The sequence below is a fragment of the Manduca sexta genome, chromosome 25 (genome assembly GCF_014839805.1).
Source record: "Manduca sexta isolate Smith_Timp_Sample1 chromosome 25, JHU_Msex_v1.0, whole genome shotgun sequence".
NCBI lineage: Eukaryota > Metazoa > Arthropoda > Insecta > Lepidoptera > Sphingidae > Manduca > Manduca sexta.
This window is the reverse complement of record NC_051139.1, coordinates 5914414-5934274: the sequence shown is the minus strand read 5'-3', so window position 1 is coordinate 5934274 and position 19861 is coordinate 5914414. Positions and strand designations below refer to the sequence as shown.

Here is a 19861-nt window from a genome sequence, read left to right as displayed (position 1 = left end):
ACCTTACTTTCATGTTTATTTCATTACAGGTAACGTAGGTAGGTGCGAACTTTTATTATTTGTATTGCTTTGCGTGTAACATCTACAATAAGTTTCTGTAGAAACTTTATTGACGTCATATTACGTTCGTTTTCTTTTTTTGGTGACTAAGTACAGATGTCAATGAAGTTCAATTTTGTAGAGTCATAAATATAAATAAATCATTTAATAGGGTAGGTAAATTAATAAAGTTTAAAAACATAGCTGCGCTGGTATGCAATATGCACACATTTATTTTTTATAAAAAGGCGAACAAATTATATCTTAATATTCTGTTAAACAATCCCTTCTTTAAGATGATGGTCCTATTTTTAATTTTAAAAATTTATAAACAAAACTGCATGTTTTTTTATACCGTCTATACGTTGCATGCAGTGCCGAATTTATATTTTTTATGAGTGTAGGCCGCTTTATTTCCGCAGCCCCATGTAGGTAGGTTTATGTATGTAGGAATGTATGTCTGTACATATAGGTTTCTAAAATATTTAATAATTTTTCATTTGTTTGTATTATGGAAGACAATAAAGTTAAATAAAAGAATGATTAATTAAATCGAGTGAGCGTCCTGCGAAATCTGCCTATATACGCCCTTTAAACAAATCCGGGACTGGTTGCATGTAAGCCACTTTTGACAGGAGCATCTTGAAATCTTTGGGGGAGTTTTATGGTCAACAGTGGACTTAATGTGGCTGATGAGAATGATGACGTATTCATGACATGACATGGGACTGATGACGTGTGTTGCGTTACTTGGTTATTATTTTTTGGAATGGATAAGGGGACATTACCTATTCGAAACTTGGAACTTGTTAAATTGGGTTTTGGTCTCACCCTTGGTCATATTTTGGGTCCGTTCTAGGTGAAATCCTAGTATTTTGTGAACAAGTTTTGTGTTCCGTGGTAACAGTGCACACGACTACGAACTAGAACTCAACTTCCAAAAATTGAAATAACATTCTTAGAATAACTAACTCATAACTTATTCTAGCACTTGTTAGGTTTGGATGTCCGAAGGGGATTAAAGTTGAGTACCTAGGTGCCGATCGTTAATAATAGTGAGCTAAGTCGGATTTGTATCATGCTTGAAAAACGATAAAGTGAGTACCTCTTCTAACAGATTAAATTTTTCTTCACTTCTATGTTAACAAATCTATTTCGCGTTGACGTATTGGAATGACAACATTATTTTAAATATTGGTTACAATAAATTTATCTCTGACGCGGTCACATTTGGCGTTGCATAATGTGTTCATTGGTCACACAAGGAAATTGGGTATAGCGACGAAGGGAATTACAGATTGCTCGAATGTTACGTGTAAGGTAAAATCCCTTCGCATGCCGTTAGGATTAATATAAATTAAATTTGAATAGAATGTGACTTCCATTATTTAGGTTTTGGTCATATCACGTTTAGTCATTACAAAAATGTACAAATAAGACGTAGAATCATAGAATAATTATAAATTTGAGAAGAGGTTACCTATATTATATATTTTATCAGTCGAAAATTCTATTGACGGAAGCAGTGGCAAATCTGACATAATACATGAGAAAGTCATGGATGAAACAGGCTCAGTGTTTGTCTACTCTAACGGATAAATTTCATCTGACAACTGAAAAAGCAGCCTAAAGAAAACGTCGTCTTTATAACTCAGCTTTACGGCTGCTCATAAACATTGCAGCATCATTCAGAATTTCATCTTATAACCCTCTACATTTTGCGTGATACTGCACAGAGCTCCTGCCTTTGAGTCAATAGAAGTTAAGTTTCTTATTGACCAGAAATTGTGTCATGAGGGTTTTCACGTTGCCGTTTTACAGTATAAATAAATATAAAATGTGGATTGCGATTTACAGTATTATCTTGATGGAATCTTGCATATACGTGATATAACATCAACATATTGTATAACTATAATTTAGTTTAATAAAATATCTATAATTTATAGGTACGATGCGACGCTTTGTTTTAAAGCGGATCCACATAAATATATACGAAATAGAGCGGTACGATATTCGTATTAAAATACTGCACCAATTTGTTATTGTACGTATGTATATTCGATACAATAAGATCTAGAAACAAACTGCAGTAAGCATCTTTACTCAACTCTAGGTACTGTTATTATGTAAAAATACTTTTTACAGTATTTAAACAAATGTGTACACATCATAGTACGAGTATACAGGACGTTAATTGTATAATTTCAACGAATGCATATATGCCAACTCGACAGCTATTGTTAGCAATCTCTTAAATCATTGTGTAAATAACAAAATATGTCAGTGCATTATATGCGATTATAAGATTTATCTTAATGGCGATGGAAAACATGGATGGTTTAATTATATTCAGGGGTGTTGTCAACGATGAGTAAATGCATAATGCACCGAATAAAAACGGAATGGCTTTGCTAAAGCAATCTAAGTACGTTATTGCATCGATCGACTGACGCGACCTGAACGGGCATTGGAAGGGTGTAAGTAATTGAACGCAATTCTTTTTAGACGCGATACTGCCTTCTAGAACAAGTTTTAATGCAGAAATTAACTACACTGCTTCAGAAAGATGAAAAAGTATGCAGAAATGCCATAACAAATCCAGAATTCGTCAACGGTAATTTTATGCTGACATGATAGGGACGAGGTTACCATTATGTTATATTGTATATAGATTACAACATTACAACTTACAATTTCAATCTCGCGCAACTCATCGTATCTTTAGAATCACAAAGCTGACTGTAATTTATATTCCCTGTAGTAATATTGTATTTACCGTCTGTTTTTACCTTTTTATTAGATGGAATCGGATGAATTCAACTTACATAAATATTATCTTAATGCGTATAAGGGATTAAAACTTTCGCAAAATATCATATAATTCTTATAGAACTTTGAACCTAGATTAACCCCCTTGCTATATTTCGAATTTCCATATTATAATAATATCTAATTACCTTGGTACTTTCCTTAGTCTAATACTAGTATGTAGGTTGTGGCCCGGGACGTCTTAAGTTTGATTCCCAGGTCATGATTTGTGTGTTTTACGTACTAGATTTGCCTGGCGTTGCGATCCCAAAAGGCAATGTGTGAATGAAGGCAATTAAATAACAAGCGACTGGTCCTTAAAATTAAATCAAATGAGTACATTCGTCGATATGCTTCAAGCGTGTTGCGTCGACGTGACAACGTAAAGTAATCATATCCTTCGGACAGACTTCTGATTAACAATTTATATAAACATTAGAATAATATTATTACAAATATAGTTACTTATATTTTAATAAAAAATTCATTAAACAGAGTAATAAATGGTTGTTACCTGAATTCCAAATCTTTAACATAAAAAATAACTAAACTTTATATATTTATGGTTAATTCGAACGTAAATGATTATATGTGAGATAAAATATATTAAATTACAATTTTTTTTAAGTTCAGGCCTTAATGTACTTGTTTATCCGTCAGTTATCGGCATACAAAATAAAATAAATTGATCAGATTTTTGGTTTAGGTAAAAATACCTGCGTTACTTTGAAAAACATTAGTGTTTGCATAATCAAATGCCCACTGCATTAAAGAAACCAGTTATTGATATTCATAATTGTACTTAATGGCTTTTTGATAACCTGTTATTCCCATAACGATCGGGGATTTTACTAAACACGTGGAAAAATTAGACGAAAAAGTGACTAATGTAAATATCGTTTGTCCTCAAACTCCTGGCAACCCCTGATTCAAGCTGTAATGTGACGACATCTCACGTGTCTTATCACCACCAGTTAAATTGACTGGCGTGCTTCGTATCGCCATTGTGTGTACTACAGGTTGAGGCACAGTGCGCGTTGAGACAGCGTGCCGCACGTTCATTTCGCTCCTTGCCACCTTTCGATGTCAATGAGCGTAACATAGAAATGTACAAAACCTTAGTCAATTTGTAAATAAAATTTAATTCACCAGTGATATTTGAAAGTGATATTTTTGTAATTTAAGTGTTATTTTATTATAGAAAATGTTTAAATACGTGTTGTTGTTTGCAGTTTTATACGTGGGGTAAGTTTAGTAAAAAAAAGTTATATTTAATTACCCGTGCGGGGTTTTGTTTAGCTGTTTATAAGTACAAAATATTTTCTTGAATTACCAGCAAGATTGTTTTGTTGCAATAATGAATATCGAATGGACATAAGAACATTGAGTGCATGGCTACAGTTTCTGCAGTATTCTGCCAATAAAATTTCGCGTTCACTTGTATTTATTAGTTTACAATAGCAATTTTATACACTTTGGAATTACGTCGTTATTATAAATACGTATTAATATTTGTTGTGCACTAAATTCCTACCTTGTCTAACGAGTTTTAAATGGAACTAGTTTTTTCTATTATCTGCACCAATTCGATTTTAATCAAATCATATTCACGTCATAATAGTAACATGTATCGAATTGCTTCTATAGTGATATCTAGCATTTAGATTTCTTTAATTTTGGTCTTTTTTTACGCCATAAAAAATATTTTTGTTTAATTATAATACAGTTTATTATATCTAAAAGGGGTATCATAATTAAATAATAAGTTTGCGGTCGTAGACCCCATCCTTTTTCTCATATAAAAACAATAGTAGCTAGAGATTGTAAAGGGAAAAGGAAGGTTATTATGGGGGATCGGGTAATCTCACTGCTCATACAAAATGTGTAAATAATCTGTCTCTTCACATCGATTGTCTATGATAAAATGGTAACTTGATAGCAACGACCCATAGATGCCGCACAAAACTCTGTATCGTGATGTCATTTATTGCAATTTTTGTTTTTTTTAAAGGAGATTTTTACAAAAAAGTAAATATATTTTGCATCGCAATATCGGACAACAATCAGCATTCATGTGAGCATGGATAAACTAAAAGATATTAAGATCTTCTATCTGCCTGTTTCTCGGTCTCCTCGGTTCAATGATTCTGTTACATGACATGACGGATACACTATACAGAAACATCCTGTATAGTGTATCCGTCATGTCATTGAAATTATCACACAATAATTAGATAATTAAAAATTATTTGGGTTAGTAAATGACGTATTCCTTACGAAAATATTATAATGTATAGTATAATTTATTATCGTTGACGATTGACTAAAGTTATCGAAATGCTGTCTAATTAAATCCTTGAGTTTAATCACAGAAAAGAATAACATAATAAAAATGTGCGTGACGTTTAAGCTAGATGCGTGTTGCGTCAGTAGCAATTAATTTAATTAGGTATAAAATATACTGGTTTTTCTCACGTACTCCCCAATTTAATAGTCATGGGAATGTCCACTTTGAGTTTGATGTCTTTAATAATTATAAATTGTCGTATGTTGGCGTAAAATCGCACCGATTCTAAAAAGAACCGGTTAAGTAAATATTTGATTGGTGACCTGTGAAGTTTCGAGACAATTAAAATAATGTTGTTCGCATTGTATTTAATTTATTTGTCCATGTGTCATAAACTTTTGTCAAGCTGGCTTTCACTGGCCATACATCAAAATGCCAAGAACATTTAAAGTTTTTTTCCGGATTGAATGCAATTTCAATTGAATTAAAAATAGTTTTATTGTACTTATATTTTTTTAGAGTTTGTTAAATAGTGTGTGCGCTATGATTGAATGGTTTTTGGGTTCATTTGTGTTCTAAGGTTTCTCCACAATTTCCCATATAGCGTGCTGCACTGTGCTACCCACCTTGATAATGTCTTAAGTGGCTGCCTCGGTGGCGTAGTTGTAATTGTACACGGTATGAGTACGACTACTGCGCTGAGGTCCTGGGTTCGAATTCCAAAGTCCCCCAGTCCTGGGGTCGAGCAAAACAATTGTGACTGGGTATTTTCATCTTAAAAAAAATACTCAGTCGCAGCTCGGAGTCAGGAAGCGGTGTAATACCCCCGTTCTCCGGAAAGCATGTAAAGCAACCGCTTTACATGCTAGATCAGGCGCAGAACCGGTTGGTTGTACTCTGTCCGGTCCTGTTGTTGTGGTCATTGCCGTCTTTCCGAATTATGAGAGTAAAAGAACAGAGAGTGCTCCTGTGTATTGCGCACATACTTGTGCACTATAATATCTGCGTACCAGGCAGATCTCCGTTGAGATGTCCGCCGTGGCCGAAATTCAGGTAGGAGCGATTCAACGCCTCAAGTCTCATAAGGTGCCGTAATAACACTGTCCCTACTCTATTTCAAAATGATATGTAACAGTGCTTGAAAAGTATTGTTTAGCGCCAGCCATTATATAAACCACTACCAAGAGAGACCCACCACTTGGCTTTAAATGTTGGCGTGTGACCTTAGGTTGAAACAATGTTAAATCTAATTTGAGTACCTAATGATATAATAGCATGTTACTCGAGAAGTCTTTGTATTTTCCTGTAAGTATGTAAGATGGCAATCAAGGAAGAGGTTGTAGGATATTAATCGTATGACATTCAGCCAGCTACGACGAGTCCGTTGTCAGATGTGTTTCGGGTTCTATGTTGATGTCGGATATTGCATGCTAGTGTTGGGTCATGACGATGCGTGATTATTGCGATTATTTAATATTTATTAATTTTTACATTTTCTAGTTAGTAACTGGGTATAATCTGTTCTACTTTACCTCGCGAACGTCCATCTATGTATGTACTGTATATTTTTTGACGACAAAATGTCTAATCGGTATACAAACGTTTGGTAGTTTATATATCTCAAGCAAGTTGATAATGTATTGTTTTATTGTGTATTGGTATGAATTGATTGATTTATTCATGAGTTGACGATGAAATTAGTGATAATAACAATGATTTCGTTCATCGTGTATAAATGTACTACAAGTTATACGAGAAGATATTTTTAAGTTAATTTGGCTTTGCCCAACCATTTTTTACGCGGGCCACAAAGATGTCTTTATAGTAATGCCTCAGGCCAGCACAAAAATTCATTGATCTAATTCAGTGGCATAATGTAATTAAAGTATTATTTAGTTAAATAAAAAAATATTCACTAATAATATTATAGAATGATTTTATTCATATATTGTAAATAAGTTCCAGGAATCTTGGGGAAAATATTTAGTTTTAGTTTGATTTTTGAAGTCACATTGGCCGCTTCCAAAGGTTTAAAGAGCGCAGATTGAGTATAGCTGTACTAAATATTCTTATAATATAAAAAATGGTGGTAGTTAATTGGTAGAAATTATATAAAAAGGTTCTTAAAGTGCACTACTCTATATTCTTTTAATAATTTCTATTACATAATATCTAACGCATAATTATTATTATTTTATATACAATTGGCATTACAATAATTAGTTTAATTATAGCTTTTACCATTTCTAAATCTTTTATGTATTACACGTTTGTTGACTTTACTTGTGACACACAGTTTTACTTAAAAACTTGCTTTAGCGTTAAGAAGTGCTTAAGAATTGCTTAAATAGCTGTCAAAAAATCACCGGGTTCCTAGTTTTAACCTTATTCAGAGACAAGATGGCGGGTTTTGACTTACAGCTCATCGAGTAAATTTGTGTTTTAACTAAGAATAACTTTGTGATTTTTTTATAAGTAAAACTGCTTGTGTCTAAAATTGAGAGGAAGAACACAGATTATTATAACTTTCCTTTATTCCGTTAGTTTTAAAAATGCACGATCTATTGTTCTAGCCTTTACTCGTCCTAATTGCTGCAATGTGAAGGTTATAATCAAGTACTAATAGAATATTGCTGGGTTAACCCTGCGGTCAAGGGGTATTAGTAATTATACATTATGCGACGATTAGATTGTTAATCTAGTCTCTACTAAGCTTTGGTTCTAAATACCATAGTTAATGAGATAATGAAACAAGGAAGCACGTCAGGAATGTTATTTATCGTCGTATCGTTTTTTGTTAGATGTAATTATTGTTTTATTATCAAACAATATTTTGTAGTGCAACAAACGTTGCATGTAATTTATGCTGCTAAACTGTCTTTGGTTTGGCCAAAGCCCATGATAAACCAAGTGACTGAAGTCACTAGATAAGATTATCTTGAAAAAAGGTTTTAAATGTCAATATGGATCAGCATCTTTAGGCATTTTTTTTTTAAATAGCCCTAATAAAAATAAAGATAATATATTTATTCTGTAAATATATTTAACCAATAGATGGTATGCAAAATTACAATTTCTTCAAGAGTATAATATAAGAATTTTTCAAAGAATAGAAACGTGAGAACTTAAGTTACCTATTTTTGGCTTACAGACTACAGTTTGCCGTTTAGCCGTACTTATCTATCCTGATCTTCGTAATTTAGATTTATGCTTATATAATTACTCTATTGTCTGCGGTGTTATTCAACTTTGCTTTAACCTTTAAATATCATTTGAATATTGTTCTTATTTCAATAGTAGTTAAGTTTTATGTTTCTTGAAGTAGTGCATGTCACTTTATCTGATCATATCTAAAATTTTATCGTTATCACAATGCTTATTGCAGGCATTACGTTTTCATAATATTTATTTGTATAGGGTGCGTTGGGGTTAAATCGGACGCTTTTTCAGCATGTTAAACAGTGTTATCATAATGAATCATTAACTATAATTTAGTAAATATACCATAAAGTGAATATTTTTTAATTCCTCCATATACTTAATGTTTTATATTATAAGGCTTTGAAAGGTTATCGTACTTTTAAAAATATTTGAAAAAGTTAGCTCCATTTTATAGTTTGGACTATTCTCTAAAACCGACTATATTAAAGGGATTATATCATATTATAGAAAGTAGAAAGTAATTTACAATGTGCGATTGATATTTGTATGGTAATCTACAAAATATTTTGTCAATTTTCAAATGATAATAATTTATATATCTAGTTTTATATTTGTTATTTTAAAGACAAGACTTTTCGCTTTTAAAGTTACATCGATAGGTACCTATATACAATATATATAGAGATAAACATTGTTTTTGCTACAGTTCCATTAATTTGTATAATGACTGTCTGCTGATTACAAATTGTTGCAGTACAACAGGTTTTATTTTAAAACCTAAATACCTTCATTCTCAAAAAAAATAAGAGACGAAGGGTTAATTATGTACTAATGATTATTGCGTGCCTTTGCGTTCGTCATTTCTGACAAATTCAGTAATTTATGGTAGTGTTCGCCGTACCCTCCATTATTATGAGCTAACATATTATTTTCTTACAAATACCAAGCGAATCGTTTCCAGGTAGTCTCAATAATTTTATAAATAGCATTAAGCAATAGTTTATCGCCTTACGCCAACAGAAAGAGAGCAACGCAAAATCCCTATAAGAGTCATAAGAATGTAGTTAAATAATTATGATAAAACATTGGAGCAAAATAATTTAAGCAAGTCGAAGCGACGCGACGCGACGATTTATTTTTTATATGCACTTGACTGCAATTACAAGGTGCTATCACTAAAATTATATTTTGTAGAATTTACCTTGATAAACTGCGAAATGATTATAAGTAGTAATAAATAGTAAAAAAGTTCATACTATTACAATTACGTGACAACGGCAAAGGGCTTTGCAATAGTCGCATTTAAATTTATTTTATAGGTTAATAACTTCAATATTTCAAATAATTTGCGGTTTATTGCAACTGTGTTGTACTTAAAATGATATTTTATTGACTTTTGATGAATGTAATAATGCAAGCAATCTTAAGTCATTGCAATTTGTCCGAGTAGGTCCTGTGTAGGCTACCTTTCACGACCTTGCGATTTTTATATTGCATAAGGCGCTGTTCAGTGAGCGATTTATCTGCCAATAGGCGCTTTGTATATGTTCCGCTTTCCGTAAAAACGTGTCTTGGTAAGACATGAAGGTTTTCCTCACGGAAATAACCGATATTGACATTGACAATGACCCACATATTATAGATTTGTATCAATAAAGCGAGCCAAAGACGTTAACTATTAATAAAGAACCTTATGTAAAGCCTAGTCCGTACAATGAAAATAAAAAATACGTATATTTTATAGTTAATCGTTTTTATTAGATTGCATGTCAGAATTAATACTTATGGAATCAATACGATGTTTGATTATTTGTCAGATATATTTCATACTACAAGTAAATAATTTATAAATTTGAACCTTATAAAGGGACCTTACTCAAAGAGAATTTTAAGACATTTTTGTTGATATAGAGGAAACTTAACTTTTGATATGAAAAAGCATATTTTCTTGTTAGTTGTGTAATGTGTAGATTAAAATCATTTGAAGACTTATTTGAAAAAAAAACAGTTTTAATTACATCAAATTGGACTGCCTCGGTGGCGTAGTTGTATTACATGCACGGTACGGCGCGGCAGCGCTCTGAGGTCCTGGGTTCGAATCCCGGGTCGGGCAAAGTGATATTTGGGTTTTTCTGCTCAGCATCAGCCCGGAGTCTGGAATTTGTGCCCGATATGGCAATAGGCTCGCCCCCTATCACATCATGGGACGGAACACACTTGGCGAATAGTGGGTGCCATGGTTGCGCTTCTGCATGGGGTATGCAGAGGCGCAACCATTCGGGGATAAAATGCGTGATGTTGTGTAAATTGGAATTGGATTGAAAAAAAAACAGAATGAAAGAGTTTTTCATACGTTAGACGTGACACGTACCTGTCTAATTACTAATACGTGTCCTAAGTACTTTCCATTGCGAGTATTGACGAGTGTGTAAACACAAGAAGGAAAACTGGTATAGAGGAAAATGTGAATAGTGAATGTGAATGAATTTGTATGATGAAACATGTTTAGAGATTTAATAAGAAACCTTAATGCTTATTGTCAAGACCATAGTAAATACACTTAGCATAGGAATTTCGGCTATATTATTATTATAAATTATCAATTATTAAATTTATATATCGATTATTTAATGTACTGGGTAACATGGCGCATAAATACAATAATTTATTCAGAATCATGTTAGGTTGGGTTAAAAATTATAGTGTTATATTCGATTAGACAATATCACTATTCCTCTGGTTGTGATTGAATTTTTGATTCGATACAGTGATAATATCGGTGGCGCCCTTACGTACTACCGTCATAAGGACAAAAGTTTTTTTTTGAAAATGTAGCTATTAATATTTCCGAAATCAGTAAATAAAACGAAAATAGGTTTTTTTCTTCGTATAAAAATTATATAGAAAGGTCTTTTTAATCGTTAAAGCGGTAGAATATGAGACTTTGGGCGGTAAATCTATGCGAGAACTTTTTACTCGATTAGCGAAGGAGGTAAATGTTTTCTTTGTGTCCCTTGCAAGCCCGAGAATGGGCGTGATTGCCCTGTTCGCCACCCTCTAAAACGACAATTGAATAGTTTATCACCATGGAACGGATGAATTCTTGACGAGCAGGGAAAGTACTCTTTCATATTATATACGCAAGCTTATAATCAGCATAGGCTATAAACTATAGTTAAACTATTTATCTAAATTTATTATTTATCTAATTTATTATTTATTTATTTATCTAAATATTTATCGGATATGCCAACAAAGGTCAATAAAATGTCAGAGCCATCTATTTAAAAAAAGCTATTAAATGCTATTATTTCTTATGGGAGCGGGATAAAAAGTAGCTTATGTGTTAATTCAGGACATGTTCTACATGTAGGTTGAATTTCATCAAAACCCGTTCAACTGTTTCTGAGTATACTACTGACAAACATTCAAACATTTTCACACACTTTTATATTTAATACATTGTAAGATTTTATGTCTGCAATATCAATATTTTCTTTTTTCGTGTAGGAAGTAGAACGCACGTCTAGGTTCGTATTTACGATCGACACGATCACTAACAAGTAACGATTTAATTGTGTTTGATATTGTTTATCATTGAACATAACAATTTCCGTTTTTTTATATTAATACCTAACCTGTTTTGCGCATAAATTAGTTTATATGATTTATGTATAGCCATTTATTACGTATATTTATAGCAACGTGATTATGTTAGATCTTCATAATATACAACAAGGTTTAAACAAAAATGAATTCGTTACCCACCTAAGTAGAGTATGATTAGTATTAGGATTTTTTATATAGGCACGGTATATATTACCCGTCGCCATTCGAGACAAATATGCCGCCTTGTTTGAATCTGGATGTACAGAGGCTACCATCAGAATTAAAAGTTCTTGAACCCATTTTAACAAAGTAAAACAGTGTTTCTCAATGTGGGGCCCACGCTCCACAGGGGGGCAATTTTAACAGTATTTTCTGTTTTTCATTATATGTTTTGAAATTTTACTTATGATGTTTTGATAACAATGTCATAGTGATTTCTTCCTGAAACGTAACATTTATATTTCTTAAGGGAACAAAACAATTTTTAAAGGTTACAAATTATGTATGGGGGGCATAAAAACTTGGCCTAAATAATGTTGGGAAACAATGAAGTAAAAGGTAAAATATATCACTTTAAACTTTAATTATATACACGTAAAAAAGAAAAAAATGACAGACAAAGCAGGTAGATTACCAACTTCGTGTAGTATGTAAACTTCCAGTATAGCTGCACTTAATAGGTACATTCATGCTACTGTAGGACAGCCAGAGGACAAAACATTACGATGCTTTTTTGCTCTCGGAGTACGAAAAGTAATATAATTTAATATATTTTTTACTGAATGTATAGGTATTATACGAGTCACTTCTGTTTCCAGAAATGCTGAAATCATCAACTTAGCTGGGGGCTTGAAATCCAATTACACATTTCCAGAAGGCTTCCTGTTTGGAGTATCAACTGCTGCTCCACAAATTGAAGGAGCATGGAACATAGACGGTATGTTAATAAAAGTATCTTGCATTTTTACCAATTTTGTTATTATTATATCCATATTAAAGGTATTTTACATTATTGTCAAGAGTTATATTTAATACATATTAGTATGTCTCATTTGAATATTAAAAAGAATAGGTAGCAAATACCAGGAAGGTAAATTCTGGATTTAAAAGTTGAAACCAATACTACAACAGCTCCAAAATCCGTTCACATTCAATAAATTTATATTGTGTTTACAGGAAAATCAGAAAGTATATGGGACCACATGATACATTCCAACCCAAAATTCGTCAAGGATGGAACCAACGCGGACGTGGCCGCCGATTCCTATCATCTTTACAAACGAGATGCCGAAATGGTCCACGAACTTGGAGTAAACATTTATAGATTCTCCATATCTTGGCCAAGAGTGTTACCTACAGGGCTGACAAACGAAAAAAATCTACTAGGAATTCAATATTACAGTAACCTCATCGACGAACTGTTGAAGTACAATGTGACTCCTATGGTCACAATATACCACTGGGACCTTCCTCAGCGGCTGCAGAATCTGGGAGGGTGGACGAACCCGCACATAATCGATTACTATACGGATTATGCTAGAGTTGTATTTGAAAATTTTGCTGACAGGGTGAAATATTGGGTGACGTTTAATGAGCCGATGCAAACTTGTTTGGAAGGCTACGGCGGCACGTACCGCGCGCCTGCACTAAACCGACATGGCATTGCTGAATATCTTTGCACTCATAACCTTTTGAAGGCCCATGCAAGCGTTTATCACCTATTCAACGATCACTTCCGGCCTACGTATGGAGGTGTGTATGACAGAGCACTAATGACGAATGCTTGTCTCTCTACATTCGATCAAAAGTATATGAATATAAAATCATTTAATTTTATTAAATAAATACGACTTTTTATTGTAGGAAAAATTGGAATGTCCTTGGATTCGAATTGGGCTGAACCTAAGACTGATTCGCAAAGCGACAAAGACGCAGCAGAATTGTATTTGAAGACGCATGTAAGTGCATATTTTAAATTCGTAAAACCTTTCTGTTACGAGCAATATATTTTAGGTATCTACGTCATAAGGCACGATTGCTGTTTTTTTGATAGGATCAGTTCAGCTCAATTAGCCTACCTGATTAGGTCTGTGATATGGATGTGTATGTGCTCAGACTGGACAATATGAGTACGAAAGTGCAATGACGACGGGCCCTAAGGCACTCTTCATCCCTCCGAATCCCACAGTTCATTAGTTGTCACGTTCAGACATTTGAGCTCTGTATGTAAAATATGATGATTATTTACCAAAGTTAATTTACCATAATAATTAAAGTAAAAAAAAACGACATACAATAAACAGAAATAAATTTGCAAGAGTAAGATCAAAACACAAATTAGCATTGCTATCATTATAATTATAATACAAAATGTTATTATTATACCACTTTAGTTATTTTTTGTGCTGTGCCTTTAATTTATTGTAAATCTTTGTTTCCTTTGAAAACCCAATGTGTGTATATTTTAAAAAATAAATGATATATTCATGTTTGTACCAAATAAAAGACATAGTGGTCAGTGTATGTATTGAATTTTGATGGGTCACTTGAAGGATAATGCAGTTGCTTAACTTTTGCAGCAGATCACTTTTAAATAAAGTAATATACGTAAAAATATGAAAAAGCAAGTGGTACTTTGCGGATTGCAGGGTACTGTAGGTGTTGCAAAGATATTTCAGAGAAAACTAATTATCATTTCATTTGGATTATTTATAATTACTGGCTAACGGCTAGTCATCATTTAAAGTAAAGCTATCTTTGCTTAGATGAAAAAAATATATTTATTGAATACTTGACTAGGAAACCGAACTACATTCGTTAATTACAATCTTCTTAAAAACATATTCCATGTAAGCAAGATATTTCAAAACGGACTTCAAGTATGAGCCATACCGGACATTTTATATACATTGTTAATAATTGTTTAGATAATTGAATTTATAATCAACGTGTTCATTCATTGCGATAGAGCATACAAAGATAATAAGTACTGTATCTCACTTATCTTAAGTTCATTTTTCAGTACTCTAGTTTCAAGGCGATCTGTCAGATCGATAGGTATGTTACCTTCAATGTTGCCGGTGCACACCGGAAACTAAGCTAAGTTCGTTTAGCTTAGCTGAGAAAAATACTCAGTGCTTAGTTCAGTTTACATATCTTGCGGTATGCACAGAAGTTTATTAAAGTATCTCAGCTATGCAAGCTAAGGTAAACTAACTTAGCTTAGTTTCCAGTTTGCAGCTCGCCTTAGTCAGATGCATTCGTTAGAAACTATATATCGAATAAGGTGTCTTAGCTTCTGAATTTTATCTTAGCCCCGGTTTTTTTATTATAATATTGCGGCTCTCATTATAAACGTTATGCAGTTTTGTTATATTGCTTTGTATAGATAAGTAATACAGTAAAAAATAAGCACAACGTGACAAATTAATCCTCATTCCTTTAATTGTAGTTTCATTGTTTAATAATTAATGCAAGTACTTATTTTAAAATTATTTACAGCTCGGTTGGTACGCACATCCAGTCTACTCTGCCACTGGAAACTATCCTGAAGAACTCATAAACCTTGTCGACGCTAAGAGCAAGCAGCAAAACTACACCAGGTCTCGTCTTCCGAAGTTCACGCCCGAAGAAATTAAATACATACAAGGAACTGCCGATTTCTTCGGGCTGAATCACTACACAACATATTTGTTGAGCATGGCTGATGGGGAAGTAGGAGCTATACCTTCCCATGAGAATGATGTCGGTATTGTCAGGGTACAAGACCCGCAGTGGCCATCGGAATCATCGTCAGCATGGCTTAAGGTAATTTTAATTCTTCTTTGTTTCATCTTGTTAACGCAGCTTGGATTTATGTGTCGGAGGAAAAAACGTGCCATCGATAGTATTCAACAATAAACATGCTTAAAAGTTAACTCTTCTACTGACGATAACATGATCCCCGACCACTCACAAAGTGTCAACCTCACGTCAAGATCCATTAGAAATTGCAGGGTCCTTAATAAAACTCCTCACACGCACACAACTCCTAAACTCAACTCGGGAGTATGTCGAAACTTAATCAGGACTAAAATTGTGACTGCCAACAGTTAACTCAATATTGACTAGTAGAGACCGTAGTTATCTCTTAGTACCTTAGAAATCGACTGAACTTTAAACTAGCATGGGCGGCCTGGTAGCGAATTGAATTCCGAACATAAAATGTTCAGGCACCATGATCATATACAACTTCTTTAATTATTTATGTATAATTTGACATCTCGACTGGTTTTATGTTGGTTAAATATAAAAAGAGGAATTGGAATGATTATATTCGTCGTGTCTATAACGTTTAATATTTTTTTGGATTATAGTAGTTTTTGGAGTCGTTTCTCCTTTTTATTAGGTCGCTTAAGTATGCCATACAGAATTAATAGGAACTAAGTCATTTTTATTAACAAGTGATATATATACAAAATAGATTTAGTGAAAGGGATTGAAAGGTTTGACTAAATTTGCAAATATAAATTCAATATTATCGGGCAATATATCTTCGTATTGCTTAACCATAGACCCAATTTTAAGTCTTAACGCTAGATGCATCTGTTGCAAAAGTGAATGTTGTGTAAGTTTATATTGAAAAATATTCGGATTTATTAATTAATGAGTAACGAAATTCTCGTTTCGTAAGTTTTACACATTTTGCTGCAATGTTTGTTAAATTGCTAGTAGTATATAACTTCTTAAATATAGTTTTAAACATTTTATTGATTTCAAGGCGATATAATATCAATTATAATTCAATACGTATTTAATTTTACTACGTCGTTAGTCTGACATGAGAAAAATCCTTGCTGAATAATGACTTATAAATTATATCAGATTTTTATGGCATTTTGGCAGTACATCTATGGGAATATTTGATGTTATCTATGGCAGACCAGTTTTAAGTACCCGCGTGCAAAAATAAAATAATTTATATTGTAATATTATACGACTTATAATTATATAAGACGTATAATATTACAATATAAAACAACAATACGTATTAACGTATTGTTGTTTTATATAAAATTTGTTGATAATAAGCCTCGGTATCTTTTTGGGTGAAGCACTTTACTGTCATTAGTTTCGAATAATGTTAAATACCTAGCGAGTAATCAATTTAATATAGAGGTAATGAAACGTGACGTAAAGCCTTTAGAACATGAAAAATATCTGTATAATAGGTATATTGTTAAATTTAACTTTGTTATTGCTCATCAAACAAGAAATGGCTATTACTTCTTTCAGTAAAGCGAATTTATATTATAATAATTGAATCATTATATTGGTATGCATTCACTCACTAGAGAACAAATAGCAGGACAACTAGTGTAGGTTTTTACAAAACCAGTTTAAAAGATGGAACAGCTGATTAAATTAGCTAAATAAAAATAAAACAATACATTCGGCAGTCGCTGTGTCACCATTCTAAAACGCCATTTAAATTGTAATTAGGTACTAATTAGTATTAGTTTTGTCAACGCTAGTTTACTGGCGAATCTTATATACGGCAACAAACATGGAACTTAATATTTTGATTAAAATGTACTTTTCTTTTCGAATATTTGAAATAGCCGTCTCCATTACATTTTTTTTTTATTTCGCGTCATTCAAAAGTCACGTTGTATCTATTCATAAAAATGTTGGCATTATCATTTTTGACATTGGTTTTGGTATATTAAATCTAAAAGCAAATAAGAATACGCTGCTATCAAAGTACGAAATTCCTTTTTAAACAATAATTTTTTTACAAGAATCTTCTTATCAGTGGAAAATATCGGCATGCTGTGTAATATGTTTAAATGTTGCATTAGAGCATTGCTGTATTTGTAATGTTCTAAATTTGAATTTAATGCAATTCCAGGTGGTGCCGTTTGGTTTTCGTAGATTACTTCAATGGATCACGAAGACGTACAACGTCCCAATTATAGTTACGGAGAATGGTTACGCTGACTTTGATGGTCTAGAGGACAATGCTCGCGTGTCTTATTATAAACATTACCTGAACGCTTTGCTCCACGCGATCTACGAAGACCGAAGCAATGTCACCGGCTACTTCGCTTGGAGTCTCATGGATAACTTTGAGTGGGACGATGGATATGTGTGAGTATTGCATTGTTATTTTCCATTGTCGTTTGTGTGTCCGCGAAGGTTGTTTGAAGTCAGTTCGGTTAAGATTGATGTCATGCATGTTGGTAGTATGTTTTAGTATGTTGCGCTGATAATATTGAATAGGTTTGAAACGAGACGGTTGGTCTTGTTATTTCTTAAACGTTGTTTTAGTTAACTCAAGTTGGCACATTTTATATATTCACAATATCTATCTAGTAGCCTAAACTATCATAATATTATGAAGAGATAGTTTTTTATACACAGAGGCGCCCTCTATGTTTCTAATGTTTTGTGTGGGTGAAAACACACACTCAAGCAATTTAACGTAAACTGTGTAAAGATAAGATAAATAGGACACTTCACGTTTGAGCCGAAACGGTATTGAAGGCTTTTTTACTCATATATTATCTTCAAAATTAAACGGTAGATGACGCTGCAAGTGGGGACTGATATGCGGACGTCTGATCTAGATAAACATGTCGATATGAGCTTATAGTATTTTCTAACAATTGAGTAGGATTGTGTCTCAGTATCCTGCATTTATGTTGGATAATATTTGATGTTAAGAAAAGCCGTTGCAGATTAATATCTATATTTTCGTACAAGTGGGGCGATTAGCAGATTAAATAACAATAGTGTATTTTTAATGAATCATCTGATTAAAGTCGACTGGTATAACTTCGTAATCTGCATGCGAGTTCAACATTCATCATTTTCTAATATAGACAATTCAGAACGTAATCTTATGGCAAAAGTTTAATATCTTTTGATTAAGATTGTCGATTTTTGGTGTGAATTGAAGAGTAATGATAGGTGTGGTCGCGATTGTAGATTTTGATATGAATGATAGTTTCTAGCTCTCAAAAATGTATTGCTTATTATGGTATATAGTTCTTTTTCAACTAAATACTCAATTAGTGCTCATATTATTTTAGTGCCACCATCATTTAAAGTTAGGGAAAATAAAACAAAGCGTCAGTCCAAACGTTCTCCATATATTTTCACTCGTTATGTTTGTAAATGCATTTTGCAGGTCCCGCTTCGGTCTGTACCTGGTAGATTTTGATAGCCCCAACAAAACGAGGACGGCGAAGCGCTCCGCGAAGCTGTACTCGGAGGTGATCGCCACTCGCCGCCTCCCCAACGACTACGACCCTTACGACTTTTCCGCTTTCAAGAATGCAGGCGCCGGCCTCCTCGCCCCAACCTTGCTTTCTCTACTTTCGCTACACAGACTATTCCTTTAACGTCGTTGTTAAAATACTTGTGTATATAAATCTGTACGTTGTAGTTCTAAACTATATTATAAAGTATTCAATATGTTAAGTTTCATGTCAATTTGATCCCTAATAAAGTAAAGCTTAACGCTAAACGTAGTGAGAAGTTGGGCAGTCCGGCGTGCCTGTGGCGTGCCGGCGCCTATCAGTATTCGACGGTGGCGAGTTTCTCGGCGTTGTCTCGGGCCACTTCCCGGCGCAGCTGCGCCTGGATGCTCGCGAACGACTTGCCCTTCGTCTCCGGCAACACGGCCAGCATAAACACCAGCCCAAGGAACGATAAGGTGGCGAAGCCCCAGAATACTGTGTAGATCCCATAAGCATCTTTCACCACCTGAAAATAACACAGTTACCATTAAAATATTGATGTCAACTATTCATAAAGAGAATATTGCTAAAAGTATAACTAACAATGAATTGTAGAGTTGAGTAAAAATTAAAAGGTTATTTTATAATATTTATTACGTGTTAAGTATTAAGGATTTTAATAAGAATTTTAATAAATTTTTTAATCCGAATTCAAATTGAGTTTAGAATT

The 19861-nt window shown here is 33.3% G+C and overlaps 2 protein-coding genes across 2 annotated transcripts in view; one reads left to right on the top strand and one right to left on the bottom strand.

The window, feature by feature from the left end:
* The first annotated feature begins 3851 nt into the window (after positions 1–3851).
* On the top strand, positions 3852–19841 carry LOC115444991 (myrosinase 1). The gene is made up of 7 exons (XM_030171025.2): positions 3852–4095; positions 12727–12845; positions 13085–13660; positions 13772–13866; positions 15410–15715; positions 17799–18037; positions 19080–19841. Exons 1-7 carry the CDS (start codon positions 4055–4057, stop codon positions 19291–19293), a joined length of 1590 nt encoding a protein of 529 aa, XP_030026885.2. The 5' UTR covers positions 3852–4054; the 3' UTR covers positions 19294–19841.
* Positions 19022–19861, bottom strand: part of LOC115444992 (facilitated trehalose transporter Tret1) — a 28815-nt gene continuing 27975 nt past the window's right edge. The window contains exon 4 of the mRNA XM_030171026.2: positions 19022–19657. Within this exon, the coding sequence (XP_030026886.2) occupies positions 19469–19657 (189 nt within the window). The 3' untranslated portion in view covers positions 19022–19468. The remainder of the gene's footprint in view (positions 19658–19861) is intronic.